The sequence below is a fragment of the Elephantulus edwardii genome, unplaced genomic scaffold (genome assembly GCF_000299155.1).
Source record: "Elephantulus edwardii isolate Elephantulus edwardi_28Jun2011 unplaced genomic scaffold, EleEdw1.0 scaffold00326, whole genome shotgun sequence".
Lineage (NCBI taxonomy): Eukaryota > Metazoa > Chordata > Mammalia > Macroscelidea > Macroscelididae > Elephantulus > Elephantulus edwardii.
Genome location: NW_006400076.1, coordinates 1,678,916 through 1,700,875, shown reverse-complemented (window position 1 = coordinate 1,700,875; position 21,960 = coordinate 1,678,916). Strand labels below are relative to the sequence as shown.

General features: G+C 43.0%; 1 protein-coding gene across 1 annotated transcript in view; it reads right to left on the bottom strand.

The window, feature by feature from the left end:
• Positions 1-21,960, bottom strand: part of ANKDD1B (ankyrin repeat and death domain containing 1B) — a 122,420-nt gene that overhangs the window by 6,930 nt on the left and 93,530 nt on the right. Inside the window, 3 exon segments of the mRNA XM_006903786.1 lie at positions 9,482-9,577; positions 15,678-15,776; positions 19,590-19,688. Of these exon segments, the coding sequence (XP_006903848.1) occupies positions 9,482-9,577; positions 15,678-15,776; positions 19,590-19,688 (294 nt within the window).

Below are 21,960 nucleotides of genomic sequence, written 5' to 3'. Positions count from 1 at the left end.
TTTACTCTCATATGGAGTCAGAACTGACTTGAACCACCCAACAGCAGCAATTGCTGAGGTAGTGACCCAGACTGATTTTTTTTTTCAATTTCATCTACTATTAGACCATTTTTGTCATCCAAACTGCACATAGATGTCTGAAGCAAAAAGGTTAGTAATGTGTGTACCTGACACAGGAAATATGAGGGATTTTGCAATGTCACATGCTTCTATTTCCGCCTTAAATGTGCCCATAGGGTGGGTGGGGGAGGAAGGCAGAGAGGATGTCAGGGTCAAGGAAATGTCAAAATTAAAGTGCCTTTAATATCTTCTCTGTTGTTGTTGTTATGTGCCATCGAGTCACTTGCGACTCATAGTGACCCTATGTACAACATCCCTAAACTCTGCTCTGTCCTGTGCCAATCACACCATCTCCGACACACCCATCCCGATTACCCCAGTCACTGAATCAATTCACCTCATAGGGGGTCTTCCCCTTCTGCGCTATCCCTCCACCCTCCCAAGCATGATGTCCCTGTCCAGGGACCTGTCCCTCCTTGCAACATGTCCAAAGTATGTTAGACGGAGCCTTAGAATCCTTGCCTCCAAGGAGCAGCCTGGTTTGACCCTTTCCAGGATGAATCTGTTTGTTTTCCTAGCAGTCCCTGGTACCCTCAATACTCTTCTCCAGCACCACAGCTCAAAGGTATCAATTCTCCTTCTATCCTCCTTAGTCATTGTCCAACTCTCTGATGCATAACAAGTGATAGCAAAGACTATGGCCTATATCAGACACACCTTAGTCTCCAAAGAGACACCATTGCTCTTCAGTACTTTGGAGAGGTCCCTAACAGCAGACTTTCCCATGGCAATATGTTTTCTAATTTCCTGGCTGCTGGTGCCAAGAGTGTTGACTGTGGAGCCGAGCAAACTGAAGCTGTGAACACTCCATCCTGATGCTGCCAATTGGCCCAGTGGTGACAATCTTTGTCTTCTTGACATTGAGCCTCAGTCCATATTGGAGGCTTCTCTAGCCAATGATTAACTTTTTCTTTTGTGCTGAAGTAATTATTGTATTATGGAGACAGGATTAGGATTAGCCTGGGTACAAGCCCCACCCTAGTAGAGTTGTATATAAACTCATGGGACCTCCATGCCAGGTGCTTTCTTCTTTTGAAAAGCTCTCTCTCTTGGGACTTAGCTTCCAGCTGCTCACCAGTCTCTACACCACCAACCTCCGTCACCCACAGTCATCATCTAGCTGTGCCACAAGTGACAATCTACAGGATCCTGGCCCATTGCTCACCAGTTTCTCCAGAACCAGCCTGCATACCCACGGTCACTTGAGTCAGTCTCCCAACAGGTCTGAGTCTCTGAGAGACCTTCTAGACAATCTTAAACCAAGATCCATAGAGGAATTGGGAAACTGAGCCACAGATGGAGCTTCTTGTATTAGAAATGAGGGATGCGTACCAATTGGCAGCATCATGATAGATGGTGAAGAGATTGAGATTGTTAACAACTTTAGTTTGCTTGGCTCCACAATCAACACACTTGGTTCTGGCAGCCAGGAAATAAAAAGACAAATTATACTGGGAAAGTCTGTTGTAAAGAGACTTCTCCAAAGTACTGAAGAGCAACGATGTCAATTTGTAGAGTAAGATGTGCCTGATACAGGCTATGGTCTTTGCAATTACTTGCTATGCACCAGAAAGCTGGACAATGACTAGGGATGACAGAAGGAGAGTTGATGCCTTTGACCTATAGTGCTGGAGAAGAATATTGAATATGCTATGGACTGTTAGGAGAACAAATAAGTTCATCCTGGAGAGGGTGAAAGCAGGCTGCTCCTTGGAGGCAAAGATTCTGAAGCTTCATCTGACATACTTTGGACATGTTGCAAGAAGGGCTTAGTCTTTGTAGAGGGATGTCATGCTTGGGAGGTTGGAGGGACAGTGCAGGAGAGGAAGACCCTTGATGAGATGGATCAATTGATGAGTGACTGGGGTAATGTGGCTAGGTGTGTTGGAGACAACAAGATTGGCACAGGATAGAGCAGGTTTTTAGGGTGGTTGTACATAGAGTCTATATGAGTCGCAGGCAACTCGACAGCACATAGTAACAACGGCAAAAACACAGCTGGTTAGGCATTTGAGACTATGCTCACCTGAGACTTCTTATAAATATTTATCTTAGGACAAATTATGAAAACAAACATGATTCCCCTTTCCTTCTTGGGTGTTTGATTTTCTCATACTGAAGTTTCAGCCGGCCTAGATAATGTGTACTGCTAATAAGACCCCAAGAGGGGTCCCTTGGTATTTTCTGCTCTTACGGGAGTCTAGAACAGACTGGGAATGAACAGAGATCATTTTGGTTTAAGCCAACTTCGACCCAACATCTCTGCGCCTGGATTGCTATGCTGTCTTCTGATGTTTTTCAGGGAAAAGTCTTCAAAAGAAGAAGACCTCAAAAGCAGACAAAGACATCCTCATCTAGTATGACCGGACATTGCTTATAGCTGACCCTCGTCGCTGCGAATCCAAGAAGTTTGGAGGCCCTGGGGCCCGTGCACGTTACCAGAAATCCTACCAATAAGCCACTCTTATAATAAAAAAGTTATGAGATTTTAAGGCTTCAAAATAAAAAAAAAATTTTTAAAAAGCAGACGTTTGCCTCTTCTGCAGAATCCACCAGAGTCTTGCAAATTCAAAACAAACAAAACAAGCAGACACAAAGCCCTGGAGAAAATAACTCCGTGAAAGCACATGCTGCGGCATCCTAGAGCTACTTTTGTCATAAGCATAATATTGAAAAAACCGGCAAGTAGTGTAGAGTCAACTGTCGGGCAGCTCTGCGTTCTCTCACACATAAGGAACGACAATCAGCCTCCTCTGTGGTGCTGCTCACGTCTGCGTCTCCAGCCTCCACTTTAGTAACTGAGGGCCCAGTGGCTGTACCAGCTGAGGACATGCCTGCGCCATTAGGGCTCAGGATCGTTCTCTTGACCCACCTCCCTTTCACTGCTGGGGACCCAGAGAATCACAAGGCACCCCACTATCCTCAGGAGTCACCCTCCTGACAGGACACAAACCAGCACCACTCTCGGTTCTCTACCACACTTCTCACTCACTCATCTCTTCACTTTAATTTCAGCCCTCACCTAAATCATAAATAGGAGGCTGAGGTACATTCAACCTATCATAACTGCAAAAAAGCATACTCATCCAAAGTGTTGGAGACCTATATATTCTCAAGGGAGCTCTGGTGGCCTATTTGGTAAGGAGTCGCTCTACCAAACCAAAGGCATGCATCTACTCTGAGGAAGAAAGATGGGCATTCTCCTCCCATGTGGTTTACAGCCCCAGAAAACCTGCTGGAAAGTCAGCTATGAGTCGACTTGATGTCACGTAGCATCAACAACACAGGTTTTCATCTCCCTTTTCATGTATGACTTCTGGTTTTTTTCTTACACTTAAAATGAACATTAATAGAAAATATTCTAAATAGCAAGAAAATAGTCAACACAGGGGCAGAAAGTGGGCTGGAAGGGGATGTGGCCTTGGTTGTCAAAACCTGTGAGAAGAAATTAGACAGGTCTGCTCCTCAGACCCTCCCAGGACCACGACCTCCAGCATAGCATCAGCAATCTCTCCAGTTATCCACCAACTCACAAATAAATGTTCAGTTAAACAGAAAGGAAAGCCTTTTCTCCAGTTACTGGGCTTCATGAACAGAAGTTGGAATGACAATGAGGGTTGCAAATGACCTTAATTACAAATGACCTTAATTGGACTGTAAAATACAGGATGTTCTCTAAGCCCTCCTCAGCCTTACCCCTAAATGGCTACATCCCAGGGAGTGTCCAAAGAGATGAGGCATGGTGAACCAAGTCAACCAACTGGAAAACCACCGGTTCCCTTTTCTCATCACTCCATCTCATGAAACAATGATGAATCCCAAACCCCAAAAGCCAACTGCATGAGAGAGGGGGAAACAGCTCTCCATGTGTCTGCACTCTTGTCTTTTTGTTCCTTTGAGAAGCCTGGATGCTTTGTGCCCTCTGCAATGGGGCTGGGCCACTCTGCTGGCTTCCACTAGAAAGTGGATTTGGAAAGCTCAGGTCTTCTCAGCAGTCAGTGAAAGCATTAAATAGCTTGTCTGCCAAAGCACTGAGCTATTTGCAGGAGAAACATGAGCCAGAACCGATGGAAATTAAAATAGCATAGACCAGATTTTAGAAAGCTTGAGTTTGCCTCTATCCCACTGAATTTCATGATAGATGATTGGGTGGCTGAGTTAGGTGGGTAAATTGATATAATAAGAGAGGAAATTTCCATCATCTCTAATCTTTTTACTCAGAACCATTTTATAGTAGGTGAGGGTATCAATTTATTTAATGAACAAAGAGAATTTAAAATCATGCATATGATAAAAAAATTCAAAAGGACTTACATGAAAAAAAATAAGTGTTCTTCCAACCCTGTCCCTGTGCCCCAGCTTATCACCAGGGCTAACAACTCTGACCATTTCTGGAGACTCCAACTATATTTATGCATTAAATAATTTTTTTTTCAAATTTCATCTAAATTGCTTACATCATAAAGATTTCTTAGGGGAAAAGTAATTTATTCTCATCTAACCAAAAGAATCTTTAAAAAAAAATCTCACAGGAATTAAAAATAGAACCAGTGACTATTTCTATGTTTTAAGAAAATGTGAGCACAAAAATGTAAAGAGCGAGAAAAGAGCTTGGTCAAATTGTCTTGAAGAAAATAAAGGGATGATGTAAGAAAGGAGAATGAAGATGAAAGGGAGAGGAGACAGAGTAACAGGACGAGGGAAAGAGGACGTGGTTGCAGTTGGTAGGTGCCCTGGAGCTGACAACTCATATGGCCCAGGGACAACAAGCGAAGACCTCGTCCTGCCCTCATGATCTCATTGTCACCAGCCTCATGATCTCTGTCTATTGTTGCAGGCTCCATATCAGTCTGTCTCCTTGGGGCCTGCCTTCCTTTTGCTAATGTTCTGCTTTTCTCAGAATGAAGTCTTTTTTTCAAGGGCTAGAACCTTCATTTTGCTCTTTCTTTCCTGCATTTTTATTGTCCTTTTGCTTTCTTCATGTTTGATGTCATCCCACAACCTAGCTGATCTTCAGTTATTACTGTGTCCTTGAAATGTTTTGGTGATTATTGTTAGGTACCGTTGAGTCATGTATGACTTAACAACCCTCTGACCAACAGATCTGAACCCTGCCCTGTCCTGTGCCATCCACACAATCTCTGACACACTTTAGCTCATTGCTGCAGTCACTCTTATCAGTCCATCTCATTGAGGGTCTTCCTCTCTCTCACCTACCCTCCACCTTTGTAAGCGTGATGTTCCACAGAATAGTCTCTCCTAGCAACATGCCTGAAGTTTGTGAGATGAAGCCTTGTCACCTTTGCCTCCAAGGAGCATTCTGGCTGTACCCTTTCAAAAAAAAAAATCTGTCTGTTCTTTTGGCAGTCTGGAAGATATTCAGTACTTTTCTCCAACACCACATCTCAAAGGCATCAGTTCTTCTGTCATCTTTACTCATTGTCTTGTTTTCAGATGTATAGAAGGTGATTGAAACCTTGACCTTAATCAGGCTGCCTATGGTCTTCAAAGTGACATCATTGCTCCTCAGTAATTTAGAGAGGTCCTTTACCCAAAGCAATAAGTCTCCTGAGTGCTGTACCAAGTGTGTTTATTGTGGATCTAAGAAGTAAGAAGTTGTTGACAACTTCAGCCTTTTCTCCATCTATGATGATGTGGTCTATCAGCCCAGTGTGAAGAGTTTTGTCTTCTTGATGTGGAGATATAATCCATATTGATTTGATCTTTTATCTTGTGCAGAAAGCATTTTAAGCATTTTTGTTGTTGTTCTTCTGGTCATGTTTTTAAAAAGGAAGGAGAAAACTTGTTATGTCATTATGTGCCATTGAGTCGGAACCCAATTGCTAAATGTTGAAGATGTTTTATTTTACAGAATAAAAGAAGATATACCCCATGAGAGATGGAGAAGTGATTGAGATTGTTAACAATTACAGCTTGCTCAGCTCCACAATCAACACTCTTGACACCAGCAGTCAGGAAACCAAAAGATTAATTGCACTGGGAAAATCTCCTGTCAGGGACCTCTCCAGAGTGCTGAAAAGCAACAATGTCAATCTAGAGACTAAGGTGTGCCTGATCCAGGCCATGATCTTCACAATTACTTGCTATGCATCAGAGTACTGGATAGTGACCAAGGATGACAGAAGCAGAATTCATATCTTTGAGTTGTGGTGCTGGAGAAGAGTCTTGAATATACCGTGGACTGCCAGTAGAACAAACAGGTTCGTTCAGGAGAGGGTGAAACCAGGCTGCTCCTTGGAGGCAAGGATTCTGAAGCTCCATCTGACATACTTTGGACATGTTACAAGGTGGGACCAGTCCTTGGAGAGGTACATCACGCTTGGAAGGGTGGAGGGACAGCACCAGATTTGAAGACCCTGGATGAGATGGATTGACTCAATGACTGGCATGATGAGGGTGGATGAGTCAGAGATGATGAGACTGGCACAGGATAGGTCAGAGTTCAGAGCTGTCATACATAGGGTTGCTATGAGTCACAAGCGACTTGATGGCACTTAACAACAAGTCCTATCTACAGCCCTGGGACCAAACATTTAAAAAGCCTCAAACTCATAGCTTACTTTGCATCCAGTTTCCAATAATGCAGATTGCAGAGGAGGAGACTGCATCCTTTTCCTGCAGATTGAAGCAGAGAAGCATGCGGCCTTTGGGTTAGCAGCACAACTCTCTATGGACTGCACCACCAATTGCTGTTGTTAGGTGCTGCCGAGTTGACTAGACTCAGACTGAGCATATGAACAATGGACCAGACCCTATTCTGTACTGTCTCCACCATCCCTAGCACGCTAGAGCCCCCCAGAGCTCCGTATAATAAGCTGAATGGCATGTACCTTTGACCAATAATGTAATCCTACTTCTATGTTTAGACCTATTGATATCAGATCCTCTCATCTACATAATTCCACTTTTAACTCCTCCAATCGCCTTTCAGCCAATTAAGAATTGACCTGTAGGTCCTGCTCCAAAAATAGAACACTGTATTCTCTTTTGTGACATGTGGATGCAACCATTTTCCCCTCTGTGGCAATGGCCACTTTCCTGGCCCAGACTTCCTCTGTCCCTCAATAAACTTTATTTGCTTTTATTTGAGTAGACTAGATGATTTTATTCTAGGACATAAAACATTGGAACCGTAAACCTACTACCTAAAGTATCTCTTAACTCACAGAAATCCAAATGGATGAGTAGAACTTCTCCACAGGGAAGCGGAGACTGTAAACCTCCAGGTAAACAGACTGCTACATCATCTTCCACAGAGCAACTGAGAGTGCAAATTACCCACCCTTGGGTTAGCAGCCTAGCACTTAAACACTGCCGCCAGGGCTCCCATGATGGAATTAAGGGGGATCCTTCAGCCCAGGGTGGAAACAACTCATCCCTAGAAAGTGAGGGCAGAGTCTGGTAGTAAAATGCCTATCAGAAGGAACAGACTTCACCTCAGGGAGGAGGCCACTCTACTGAACAGATATTATTTTTAAAATGCAAATTTCTTGCCATCACGTCAGAATCCACTCATAGCTGACCCTCTAGAAAGAAGGTTTCTAGAGACAGTAAATTGCACAGATTTCCCATCTTTCTCCCGAGGAACAGCTAGTGGATTCAAACCATACACCTTTGAGTTGGCAGTACAAGTCCTTTACCATTAAGCCACCAGAGTGCCACTGAGCAGACATTGGTGGTTACTGTGTAAATTGAGATGGAATTGACTCATAGCTGACACTTCAGTGTTTTTCAGAGGCTATAAATTGCACAACGGGAGACTGCCCATCTTTTCCCTGTGGAGTAGTGAGAGGATTCGAACCATGCACCTTTAGGAGGGCAGCGCAGCTCCTTATCACTTGGCCATCAGAACTCCTTGAGCAGATGTCGTTTTTGTTGGTAGGTGACATCAAGTTGAGTATGACTCAGAGTCACCCCATGAACAGCCAACCCCAACCGTGCCCTATCCTGTGCCATCCTCATCATCTCTGAAACACTCAAGCCCATTGTCACCATGTCAGTCCATCTCATTGGAGGTCTTCCTCTTCTTCCCTGACCCTTCATCTTCCCAAGCGTGCATCCCTCTCCATTGAATCGTCTCGCCTAGGTACATGGGAGCAGACATTGAAGGAAGAAAAAACGAATGAAAAAAGGTAGGAAAATGACTTTGAGACTAGTTCTTGTATGAGGGTGTTTCAAGCAGAATGTTTCACTGAATACCTGAGTGCTAGAAAGTCAGACGTGTTGAAGACTGCCAGGTCATATGTGTGAGCTTTTTACCACTTATTAGAATGCCGGTCTGGAAGCTTCCAGAAAAGACCATGGCCTAGTCATTCACTCACCCATCCACTCACCCACTTACCCATGCATTTACTCCCCCACACATTCATGTACTCATCCATCCACCCACTCACTCACTCACCCATGTGTTTACTCCCCCACTCACTCAGCAATTCATTCATCCACTCACCACCCACTCACTCACCCCTCATTCCCTCACCTAGTCACCCACTCACCCAATCACCCCTCATACCCTCACCCAGTCATGCACTTTCTCACTTAATCACCTCCTCACTCACCCTCTTACCCCATAACTTATCCACTTAAAAAAAAAATAAAAGGTAAAACAGAAAAGACCATGGCCAGAGACTGGGACAGAGGGACAGAGCACACAGCCAGACGATGGCATGCACGGTAGGCCCCCTGAACTCTCTCATTGCCATGGAGTCAGAACCAACTTGCAGCTGATGCTCCCCTGGCTTCTCAAGGCCATGAATAGCCTGGAACTCCAAGTCACCAGATAGGCACAGGCTTTGGTTCACAGTGAGTCTGTCCACTTATGGACTGCACCATCGGGGCCACTCTGCTTCCTGGTGCCCATAGGGAGCCTAATGGCTCAGTGGTGGAATTGTCACTTTTTATGAGGGAGGCCCAGGTTCCATTCCCAGCCAATGCAGTCACCTCCCAGCTGTCAGTGCAGCCTTATGTGATGCCACAACACTGGGCAGATTTCCGCAGAGCATCCAGACTGCAATGAATGACGAAGTAAAGCCTGACTGACTAGTTCTCAAATGTCCAATGGATTCCATGGCCTCCTCCTTCTATGCCATGCACAGAATCATCATGAGTTGGGAGGAAGTAGCAGCAACGCTGATGACACCAGAGGAAGAAGGAGAGAAGCAGAGATGCTTGTTCAAGCAATGAAATAGGGAGGCACAGGGCAGAAGGGACAGCAACAATTGTACTGACATGATTCTGCCAATTGGAGATAAATAGTAATGATTACACAGACCCCACACTGTCCCTATAAGACAGGGGTTGTCAGAAGACACCTTTTCTGTGCTGAAATACTCTTTCCTACCTCTCTCCAGGCATAGAACCTCTCTGCTTTAATAATCATGTGCACAACAAGGCTGTGGTTGCTCCTGGAGGCCTGGGCCAGGGCTGTCCTTCCTAGCTGAAAAAGAAAAATTCAGGCTATATTGTCTAGTTACCCAGCTGTAGAACAAGGAGGCCTGAGTTCATGTCCTGAGTCTTCCTTGCTGGGTTGAACCCAGGCCCATTCACAGCTTCAGTGAGTCTGGTAAATGTGTTGATGTAACCAAGCTCCTGGGGTCAGTACCTGGCACGTGGCAATTGTCAACAGGCACTGGTTATCAATATTGGTGTATCAATAGGAAAAGAGGGGGAAAAAGGAATAAGGGCAACAAAGGGGTAGACCAAAAATGTCTAAAGATTTCACTCACTGTCATCAAGTTGAATCCAATTGATAGTGACCTTCCCCTGGGATTCTGAGGCTATAAATTGTTACAGGTAGAGAGACTGCACATGCCTCCCCTGTGCTGTGGCTTGTGGATTTGAACTGCCATCCTTCAGTTAGAAGACCAGCACATTCAGCACTATACCTTAAAGACTACCCTTAACAATCTTGTTTTCAGCTGAGACATAGGTGCATGTTTATCAGCCAGCTGGGGAAGTGAATGGATTGCGTTGGGCTTCCTATTTAAAAAGGCATTTGGGTCTGAGGGCCACAGGCCTGAGGGCCTTGTTTTAATTGTTTTTGGTCAAGCAGTCTTCTAAGTAGTATAGCACTGGTCTGTCCATTTGCTCTACAGAGGTAACTTGTGGTTGCTGTGAAGCTTAACACTGTGACACTGCTGTGTCAAATGTGATAATGGTTACCCATGATGGACAGTGTTTGGTGGAGCTCCCCAGTTAAAACAAACTTGAAAGCAGGAGTGGCATCCACTTCCAAAATAGCTTGCCTCCAGAAACTCTATGAACTTGGAGAAACCATGAAAGTTATACAATTTTTCAGGTCTTCTGACTCCAGGCACTTAACAACAAACAACAACCCTTAACAAAGGTTCTCAGGATCAGATTACACCTCCATTATCTCTACTAAGATTTAGATTACGAAAGACCTACTATAAAAGGACAAGTTTTCCTCATGCTCTAGCAATGAGAACACAGCATTCTCAGGTGTCTTCCTGGTTCACTACATGGCGAGGTCCCCTGCCAGTAAATGGCATCACCAAGCATTTACACTTCCAAGAGATGACACCATCTTCAGCAGAGGCTATTAGTGTTCACCCAATATTTTTTCCATCCTTTCCTCTATAGGAAGTTGTTGTTCTTTGCCATTGAATCAGAACTGGCTCCTAGCTGAACTTCCAGTAAGTTTTCAGAGGCTGTAAATTACATGGGAGAAAATTACCCACCTTTCTCCCTTGGAGCATTTGGTGGATTTGAACCACTTGCCTCTGGGTTGGCAACACAATTCTTAACCGCTAGGCCACAAGACCATCTTTCTATAGAAAGAGACTGCTCCACTCCATTTTTAGTCATCCTTGCAATTAGAAATGAGACTTAAGTTCTCGCCAATGTGCATGTAAGGGTGCATGCAACTTCTGGGAATTGTCTTTAAGGAGGAGAATGACTGGTTTCCCTTTCCTCCTACCTCATTGGAATGTTGTCATATCAGCTGAAGCATGAACAACCAGCCTGCTTAGACCATGAAGGGAAAGCTCCATGTTGAGGAAGGTAGACTAATAAGACAGAAAAAGCTTGGATTGGAGCTTACTAAGAATGGCATTAATAATGACAGCACTATTGATTGATAGTATAGACTTCAGCTCCTCCAACTCCTTTCTAGAATTTTTTCTATTATACCGACTGCTTCTAACCAACGGGAGTTAGAGTCTTAACTGAAAGGAATGAGTGGCAAAAGTTGTTTTTCTGGTCATTATTAGAGTCATGATGAGTTCCCTGAATTCCATCTGGTGCCTAACACAAATCCTAAAAAGGTGTACTTTTCTCAGGATAGATACAACTCCAAAACGAGCAGGCAATCTGGGTTTTGTGCAGTAGGTGACCTGTACCTCAGGATATTTCCCTCTAAGCAAAGGCAAGGTGTCTCATTTCCTTTTCAAATGATCCATGAAGAACTTGCAATTTGCTCAGGGACCTTAAAGGTAATAATGAACAGAACAAATACTTAACTAGAGGACATTTCAGCCTTGAAAGTTCTGTTTCTAGCCTTAGGAATCCAGAAACTTATCCCAATAATTCTTAAATGTTTGGATATTTGCAACAAATACATTTCCCACCAACACAAATGATTTGGCTATTACTCCAGGCGCTAAGACCCAGGTGAGCCTGAAAATCAGGGCTGAAAGCAATCAGCCCCTAATCAGAAGAGACAGTAATGAAATTAGGAAGAACTGCATTTTGCAGGCATTTAGCAAGCCTGTAATTGTATACCATCTAAATTCTGGCTTGTAAAGCCACTTGAATCACCATAATTAGCCTATTTTGGGAAGGCAACATTCTGAGAGCCAGGGTTTTCAAGCTCATAAGAAAATCTGCTCAAGGAATGTGCGCTGGAATGGAAGTCCAAATATTTCTGCCACTGGTGGGACTGGAGAGAGTGGTGAACCAGTGGATACATCCAGGGGCTTTGTGACAGGCTTCCTCAAGATTAAATTTACACTGTGGTTCCATCTCTCTCCCATTTGACCACTTAGCTCTTATTAAAAATTAAAAAATGTAGCACACTTAAAAATGCTATTTTATTAATTACTCAAATGTTTACTGGGTGCCAGCCATTTAGCAGTTACATTAGGGAATGGAGAAGGGGGGAAAAGCCTAGGAAGATGAGATGGTGAACCAATTGAGGGCTTGTATTGGGGTTAATAAGGTTGGCACAGTATAGGACCAGGTTCAGATTTATTATCCATAGGATCTCCATAAGTCATACTCAGTAGCACCTGACAACATCATGCCTGTTAGCTATTCCAACATAAATCCCCTCCCAGTGCTATAGATTAGCTACTCCCAAGATGAATTTGGACATTATCTGATAGTCTAGTGGGTAAGGAGTTGCACTGCCAAACCCAAGTCAGGAAGTTTGAGTCCAGCAGAAAGATGGACAATCTCCTCTTGTTCCTTTAGAGTCTGTGAAAACCCACTGAAGGGTCACTTATGAGTCGAGTCTAACTCAACAACACTTAATGATATGGATATATTTGAAAGTGGAACAAAGTATAAAAAGAAAATAGAGGAAAATATTACTGCCAAATGTTAACAAAAGTTAACAGGTCAGAACTGATAGAAGTCGTGATATACCACCCAAGTGACAGATTAAGTTTTTGTTTCCCAGATACTTCACAGTGGGATTGCAATGTTGTGATTTTTTTTTAAAAGTTGATTTAAAATAGTAACAACAGAGAAAAGTAAAGTTTCACTCCATCAGGTCCCATAAATGTCAAATGTGTGATTCTGAAGTAGAAGGGTACGCTCAGGCTTGGATTGTGAATTAGGGATGATTCAGCTGAGATAATGAGCAAGACCTGAAGCACTTGCTGCAGAAAGTCAAGGACTGTAGTCTTCAAAATAGATTGAAGCTCAACATCAAGAAGACAAAGATTCTCACCACTCGGCCAACTGGCAGCACCATGGTAGATGGAGAAGAGATTGAGTTTGTTAACAATTTCAGCTTACTCAGCTTCACAATCAACACTCTTGACACTAGAAGTCAGGAAATTATAAAAAAATTTAAAAAATAATTACATTGGGGAAGTCTTCTGTCAGAGATCTATCCAAAGTGCTAAAGAGTAATGATGTCAGTCTAGGGACTAAGGTGTGCCTGATGTAGGCCATGGTCTTCTCAGTTACTTGCTATGCATCAGAAGGCTGGGCAAGACTTGGGATGACAGAAAAAGAATCCATGCCTTTGAGTTGTGGTGCTGGAGAGGAGTATTGAGAATACTCTGGTACACCAAGAGAACAAAAAGGTCTGTATTGGAGAGGGTGAATCCAAGTTTCTCCTTAAAGACAAGGATTTTGAAGCTCTGTCTGACACAATTTTGGACAAGTGACCAGGAGGGACCAGTCCTTGGAGAAGGATATTATGCTTGGAAGAGTGGAGGGACAGCGCAGGAGAGGAAGACCTCAGATGAGACAGATTGACTCAGTAACTGGTGTAATAGGAGTAGATGTGTCAGAAACAGTGAAACTTGCTTAGAATAGGACAAGGTTCAGAGCTATTGTACAAAGGTCGCTATGAGTCACAGGTGACTCGATGGCACATATCAACCACAAAAAGCTATAATGAGCCGTGTGGGAAACGCAAGGAGGAACACTTCAAGCCTAGAAGCAGCCATCTTCACAGCAGTCATGGAAAAGTACTGGACGCCTGACCAGCCTGAATCCATAGATGTGAAGTCCATAGAGCTGCTCCAGCTCTCACTCTACGAGTGACCTTGGACATCATCTATCTCTCAGATCTGCCTTCAGATTCATCCACTTCCCAGAGGAGACAGGAGCGTTTAAATAAGACAGCTTTGTTGCACAGAGCACGGCACTCAGTTTCTTTCTGTGCCTTTCAGTAAAGCTGGAACCTAATGGGCAAACCCCAACAAACCCTCCAATGGCTTGGCTTGTGTTACCTCAAGGACTTGAAAGACACAAAACTGTCCTTTCTTGAAAACAAGTTTAGGCATACATGCAAGTGAAAGCATAAAAACCACTCATCAATTGAGGACTAATTAAATAAATAGTGATCTGTTCATAAAATGGTATGTGATTTGAGGTGTGAAAAGAAAGTTGTTGTCTTTTTAAAAAAATATGCAGAACAGTGCATATAGGTGTGCTACCTTTATGTGAAAGGATAACAGCATGGAGTAAAAACATTTATTTATGTTTGCTGTGGTGCTGGAAAAGAGTATTGAATATACCATGAACACCTACAAGAAAAAACAGGTTCATCCTAGAGAGGGCGAGACTAGGCTGCTCCTTGGAGACAAGGATTCTGAGGCTTCATCTGACATACTTTGGACATGTTACAAGGTGGGACCAGTCCTTAGAGAGGGATGTCATGCTTGGTATGGAGGGACAACACAGGAGAGGAAGACCCTTGATGAGACAGATTGATTTAGTGTCTGGGATAATGAGGGCAGGTGTGTCAGAGACAATAAGATTGGCACAGGATAGAACAGGGGTTAGGGCTGTTGTACCTAGGGTCACTATGAGTCACAGGTGACTTGACTGCACATAACAAGAACAACAACATATACACCAAAAAGCCCCAGTAGCACAGTGGTAAACAGTGGTAAACTGCCCAGTTGCTAACCTTAAAGTTAGTGGTTTGAACCCATAAACACAGTTTCCAAAATCCCTGTGGAGCAGCTCTACTGTGCCATATAGTATCATTGAGTCAGAATCCCTGGCAAAGAGAGCATATATGCACAAAGGCATTCTGAAAGGACGCTTTAATAATGAGCAGGGCTGTGTTTGATTCTGTTGTACGTTGCATCACTGTGACTCAGAGACAACTTGATGGCCCCTAACAACATGGCAAAGGTCCAACACCATCTGTCAGGTGATATGCTGTGGTGACTTGCATGTTGCTATAATGCTGGAAGCTATGCTAACTAGTATGTCAAATACCAGCAGAGTTACTTACAATGGATGGGTTTCAACAGAACTTTCAGACTTACAGCAGAGGAGGAAGAAAGGACTGGCAATCTACTTCTAAAAACTCACCCATTAAATCCTATGAGTCACAAGAGCAGATGGTCTGATAGAGTGCAGGACAATGAGCCCCATGGGTTAGAAGGCACTGGAACCCACCAGCCAGCATGAGGATGGCTCAGGACAGGGCACCATCTTGCTCAGTCGTACTTGGGGTCACAATGGTTTGGGGCTGCTCACAGCAACTAACAACAACAACAGAGTAAAGGTAGTGTGAGAACAGGACAAATGAGAACAGAAGTTAAGAAAATTACTAAGTCTTTATATTTTGCATTTTTGGAGCACATTATTTCATAACTTATTTGAAAATATACTAAATCATGTGAATGTTAAAAACACATATTTTATTATTCGGAGTAAAAAAAAATCTTCATTCACATATATTTCAGTCAAAATCTGACTATGGCTATGGAGATATGAGGCTTCTCCAGTTTGTATGCATTTCACAAAGGACTTGTTAAAGGTGCCGTCCAAGGTTTATAGGCTGTAGGGAACGCTGAGCAGAGGAGAGTCAAGAGCATTACCTTGTCCACGATCTTCAGGTCACAGTCTGCCCTCAGGAGGATCTCCACCAGCTCCACATTCCCACAATCAGCAGCTATTTGCAAAGGGGTTTGCTGTCTCTGCCACGAGAATACTTAGAAATGTAATCCAAGTACAATAAGTGGGGGAGGGAATTAATAATAGTGAAATGGGGGAAACAGAGCTGCCTCACATAAGCATAATAGAAACTGGAAAACATGATCTATTTTGTCACAGATCAGGGAGGACTCATTGCAATGAAAAATTTAAAGAAAGTTGCATGTTTAGCAAAAAAGCGTCATTAGATAAATTGTATCAGGCTTTTTGGCAACTCTTAAAAAGTATCATTAGAAAGTTATTTCAGACAACATCAATCTGGCAAAATGAGAAATGCTTGCCATACAACACATGAGACCTTAGGAAACAAAGCACTGAAGTTGAGCTCAATTTCAATAAAAAGTATGAGTAGAAATACAAAGGCAGACATTAAATATTAGCAATGAGAAGATCTAGAAGGAGGAATTAGAGATTGCTTTATTGTATTCATTATGTTGCTTTGGATTGAATCATGTTATTCCAAAATACTGTCAACTTTGCTAGGCCAAGATTCTCAGTACTATGTTATTATCCTCTATTGTGTATGCTGATGTAATGATTCTGTTATAAATCTAATCTCCATCACATTAGTGAGGAATTATGCTCCCAATGCAAAGATACACAGTTTTAATTCACCAGCTGCTCTGGAGGAGAAGCATGGGCAATCTTTTCCCTGAGATTTACTGTCTCTGAAGATCTGCAGGAGGACCAGCTATGGACTGGTTCTGACTCCAAGGTACACAACTACAACAGCAATGTGTATGAGGGAGGATACAGCCCACAGGATCAGGCTGTCTGTTCAGCCAATCACTTTTTGAGATACAAAAGAGATTAAACAAGCAAGCAGAGAAGGAGGACCTATTTCTATTAAGATAGGAGACCCATGATGAGAACATGTTCTTTGGGCCAATGGTCTCTGTGCTGGGAAGGTCCTGATGCATGCTGAAAGAAGACAAGGACCTTCCTTCTAAATTGTGTGCCAACAAAGAATGAATGCCTTCCCCTAGAGCTGGAATCCTGAATTTGGACTGCTAGCCTTCTAAACAGAAAAAATAAATTTCTGTTTGTTAAAGCAAAATGCTTGGGGCATTTCTGTTTAGTAGCATTAGATGGCTAAGACAGATGATTTTTCCTCTATTTTAAAATTTTCTTCATTATAATGCTTAAAGTAGTACAATATTCCTAATTTATTTCTGGGCTAATAATCAATTTCCTCTAAAAATTATGAGACTATTTCAATGGAAATTTGAAAATTCAAGAAAATTACCCATTTTAATTTCCCATTGAATGAAATGCTGATGTGAAGACATTTTTTAAATATTAGGGAGAAAAGGGAGCTATGGACCTTATTTAGTCCAGTCCTTTCTCCAGAGAGGTGAAGAGAGGTGACTTTCCTGGATCATATAACTGGACAACAGCCAGGAGACCCCAGGGCTGTGATCCAGCTGAGGACTGTCCCCACCAAAGCATAGGGCCAGTCTGCTTGGGGATGTCACCATCATCATTATTAATAAACAGTAATTGAAGGTCCACTTTTGGGTAACAGTGTACTTCTGGGGATTTATCATTCAAGACAGATCACACATAGGTTGACAGATCTATGGAAAGTCTACCCCAATATGAAGCACAGCAATGAATGTAATGCTGTAAATTCCAATCAAGTCTCATTCTGACAATTGCTGTGTGTCTAGAAGGCAGAGAAAAGTTACAAGAGTAACTTTCTTGGTGGGGGTGGGGTGGGGATTATAAATAAGGTCAGTCATGAGTCATTTCTGACTTGATGGGACTAAACAATGTGTGTGTGTGTGTGTGTGTGTGTGTGTGTGTGTGTGAGAGAGAGAGAGAGAGAGAGAGAGAGAGAGAGAGAGAGAGAGATGTGTGCCATCAAGTCAAAACCAACACATAGCTGACTCTGCAGCAAGTTTTTAGAAGCAGGAAAAGATTGCCCATCCTTCTCCTGAAGAGCAGCTGGTAAGTTCAAACCACAAGTCTAGGATTGCAATACAGCTTCTTACCACCAGGCTACCAGATATATATCCACTTGATGGCACCTAACTTGTAAAGTTGTGTGTTCCTGATCTAGAAAAAAAAAATTTTAAATGACAGTTTCTAGTGTTGTAGAATATTAAGAAGCCTCAGAAACTGCTTATGGGGTAGATGTAGTCAGTACTGTTGAAAATTAACCACATATGAACATAAGGTCCTGTCTGTGAATTTGTGTATTAAACAAAGATTCTGCTTCTCAGGGATTTTGTACATTAATTTAGTTGAACACATATGTTGTTATTGTTATGTGTCATTGAGTAAACTACAGCTCACAGCAATCCTTTGCACAATAGCTCTGAATCCTGCCCTATCCTGAGTCAACCTCTCCATCTCTGACACACTTGCCCACACTGACACAGTCACTGTGGCAATTCATCTTATCCAAGGTCTTTCTCTCCTACACTGACTCCCCACCCTTCCAAGAATGATGTCCTTCACCAAGGATTTGTCCCTCCCGGCAACATGTCCAAAGTATGTGAGATGGAGTTTCAAAGTCCCTTCCTCCAAGGAGCAGGATTTCACCCTCCAAACCTGGTTTCACCCTCTCCAGGACACCTGTTTGTTCTCTTGACAGTTCATAGTATGTTCAAAACTCTTCTCCAGAGCCACAACTCAGAGATACTCATTCTTCTTCTGTCATCCTTAGTCATTGTCCAACTCTCAGATGTCTAGCAATTAAGTGAGAAGACCATGCCTGGATCAGGTGCACCTTAGTCTCTAGACTGACATCCTTGCTCCGTAGTACTCTGGAGACATCTCTGACAGTCAACTTTCCTAAAGCAACTTATCTTTTAATTTATGCATACTTATTAACAAGACTGTTTTCCCCAATAAGATGGAGACAGGGTGGCTGGAAGGAGAGTGAATGGACATAAGAGTAGATAGGTTTCCATTCAGCTCAATGCAAAAATTAATTCACAGGCTAGGGCTGGAGGATATTGTAGATATACAACTCAATACTCTAATACAGATGGGGAAATCATGGAGCATGAGGTTAACAATTTGCAAGCTATTGCTTCTTGCTAGCATAAAGGAGACATAACTGAGGTTTCTTGAGAGGTAGCCAGAAGGTTGGAGAGGTGTCCAGGGTTTCATCTTTTTAGAACCTCAGGAACCTCCCCTATCCCCTGTCTTTTTGCTCCTCTTCCCTTTTGGGCACCTTCTGGACAAGGGTCTGAGGGAGCTTTGAGGCTCAGCCTGAAGCCCTAGAGAGCTGACCTAGAGTTCAGACACCACTCCTATCCTTTTTATTACTGTGTCTCGGCACTTCCAATTCCAGCCAGTGATGAATTCCTTTGATTTCTGCTTCAGCTGACTGAATTCAGAGTAATCCTTTCTATCAGGAGGTTTGTTTTTTTTTTTTTTGCCTTTAGGCAAAAGGAAGACACATTTACCGTCTCTAATATACAAAGAGAATTTCCTTCTTGTGGCAGAGGGCTCCCTGCCAATTATAATATATCACTCTTGGGGAGTGACTTTTTATTTCAAGGGCCTCTGGCAATTTACCTCCGAGCTACTCTTTTTCTATCAAAAGTGCTGGGTCTTTTGAAAGTGAACAATTCAATAATGCACTGGGCTGAGCCCAGATTGTGCACTTCAGAAAGACAAAGTATGTGTGTGGGAGGAGGGGTGGGGTGACAGAAGAAAAACAATGCACTTATTCCTCCCAGGAATTTTCAGGGCACCTTGAACTTGATCAAAACAACTACTACACTGACACTGCATTGAAACATGGGAAAACAGACTCTCAGGTCCTGATTTGCCTGGCTTACCTGATTTAAGATGTCAGCTTCATGTTGTGCACGTAAGAGGCTGTTTACAACTGCGACATGGTTGTTGGTAGCAGCTAAATGGAGAGGGGACTCCTTGGGCTACAGAAGGAAATAAAAATGTTAAGTCCTAGAGATGCTGATTTAGTGACTGTAATAAAAAAGCAAGTCGTGTCAGCAGACACTTCCTGATTATGCCTTGAGTACTCACTGCACAGCACCAGGACAGCCCCATGGGTCATGTCCACCCCATGGCTGCCCACAAACCTGCTCTCTTCATTCTGGAACAATCTACTGAGCACCAACTATGGGGCCAAAGGCTTTGGAAGCTAGGAATTTATTTGTGTATAAAACATACATGGTCGGTTCGCAAGGACCTTCCAGTCTCATGGAGTAGATAAGTGAATACTCATTTCTAAAATCACATAAACACACATGGCAAAAGGTAACAAGTGCTTTAGAAGCGTAGAGAATGTTACAGAGAATATGGAGGTAGGAGTGGGGTTGCCTTCCTAGAGACCCGAAACTACTGCTGTTGAGTAAGTTCTGACTCATGGTGATTCTGCAGGACAGTAGCACTGCCTCAGGATTTCCGAGTCTGTAAATCTTTATGGAGTAGACAGCTTCATCTTTCACCCGCAAAGCAGCTAGTTAGTTCAAACCACTAACCTTTTGGTTAGCAGACAAATGTTTTGCCAGGGCACCACCAGGGCTCCTGGAGTTCAGAAAAGGCTTTCTCAAACACAGTCTAAGAAAGTATTCCAGAAGACTTATTTGCAGGACTTCTCAGAGCCTTCAAAGAGCAGAAGTGCATTGGGAATGGCCTTCAGCCATTTCCTGCACATATTCGATCTAGAGTTCTTAGTGCATCTTGTCTCTACTCACCTCAAGATCCTTGTTCTGCTCTTCAGCCCTCCCCTGAACATTTCTTAGTCCAGTTACAATGGACTCACCAAGCCCTCTGCAATCAGGGCCCCTCTCCTCCTTGTCCGTAATTACAAGAACCTATTTTCCAGGCTACCTAATCAGGAGCCTCTTGACCCCTCTTCCCATCCCAAAAAAGCTCTGTCCAAGCCCAGCTAGGCTGTAGTGTCCACTTCCACACTACCCAGGCTCCTTATGCTATATCTCTCTCACTCAATTGGTCATAGAGTATGGGAGAAAATCTGTGTCCAAGAGTAGGTAAGGTGAATGAGAGGGAGGAAATAAGGGTAGGGGAAAGAGAAGTGAAAGGAAGTTTGGGGCAAAAGTGGTTAAAATATAATAAGAGTCAGATATGGGGGTGCCCAGTGAGAGTGGATATGATGGGGAAAGCAGTGGAAAAGAGGAGAGTGTACAGATGTGAAAGTGCAAGGGTAGAGGACTCAGTAAGACTGTGAGAAGTCAGCTGGATGCAAAGTGAGCAGAGAGAGGAAACACAGGTATCCAGGAGAGTGATGAGTGACATGTTATGGATTGAATGATATGCTTCTCTCCTCCACCAAAAAGATACACTGAAATGCTAAACCTTTGTACCTGTGAACTTGAACTTGTTTGAGATAAGATCGAGGATGATGCTGCTGGTTGAATTAACTGAGATTATTCCTGATAGCTGCTGATTGTGCTCTAGTTTCTCTCATCTGAGAACTCTTCTTAGAGAAGAGTGGAAGCAAACAGAGGGAAGGCACCATAGGTTATTGTAAGTCCAGAAATTTCCTGGGGTTACCAGAAGCTGAAATCATTGCAGTTGAGAAAACTCTTAGTCAGAGCAACATCCCATAAGGTTTCTGAGGTTGTAAATTTTTATAAGAGAAGACTGCTGATTTTCTCCCAAGGAATAGCTTATGGGCTTAAATCACTGAATCACTGACCTTTTGGTTGTTGCTGTTATGTGCCATTGAGTCACCTGCAACTCATAGTGACCTTATGCACAATAGCTCTGAAAACCGTTCTAGCCTGAGCCAGTCTCACTGTCTCTGACACACCTAGCACCATTCCCCCAGTTACTGCATCAGTCCATCTCATTTGGGGTCTTCCTCTGCTACGCTGTCCCTCCACCCTTCCAGCAGCATGTAAAAAGAGCAAGGGCCTCATGAGGATGGTCATATTTGACCTTTGCCAACTTCAGAAAGTTAACTGTCCCTGTCAACAGCATCAACAACATAAAACTAATTGCCATGAGGTCAGACATGTACCCATGATCCTGTATCTCTTTCTATGCATTTCAAAAGCAATCTTACGACATGATAGTATACTTAGAAAACCCTAAAGACTCAGCAAGAAAACTATTAGACGTAGTTGACCAATTCAGCAAAGTAGCAGGATACAAGATCAACATACAAAAATCAGTTGGCTTTCTCTACCATGACAAAAAGAATACAGAGCCAGAACTAAG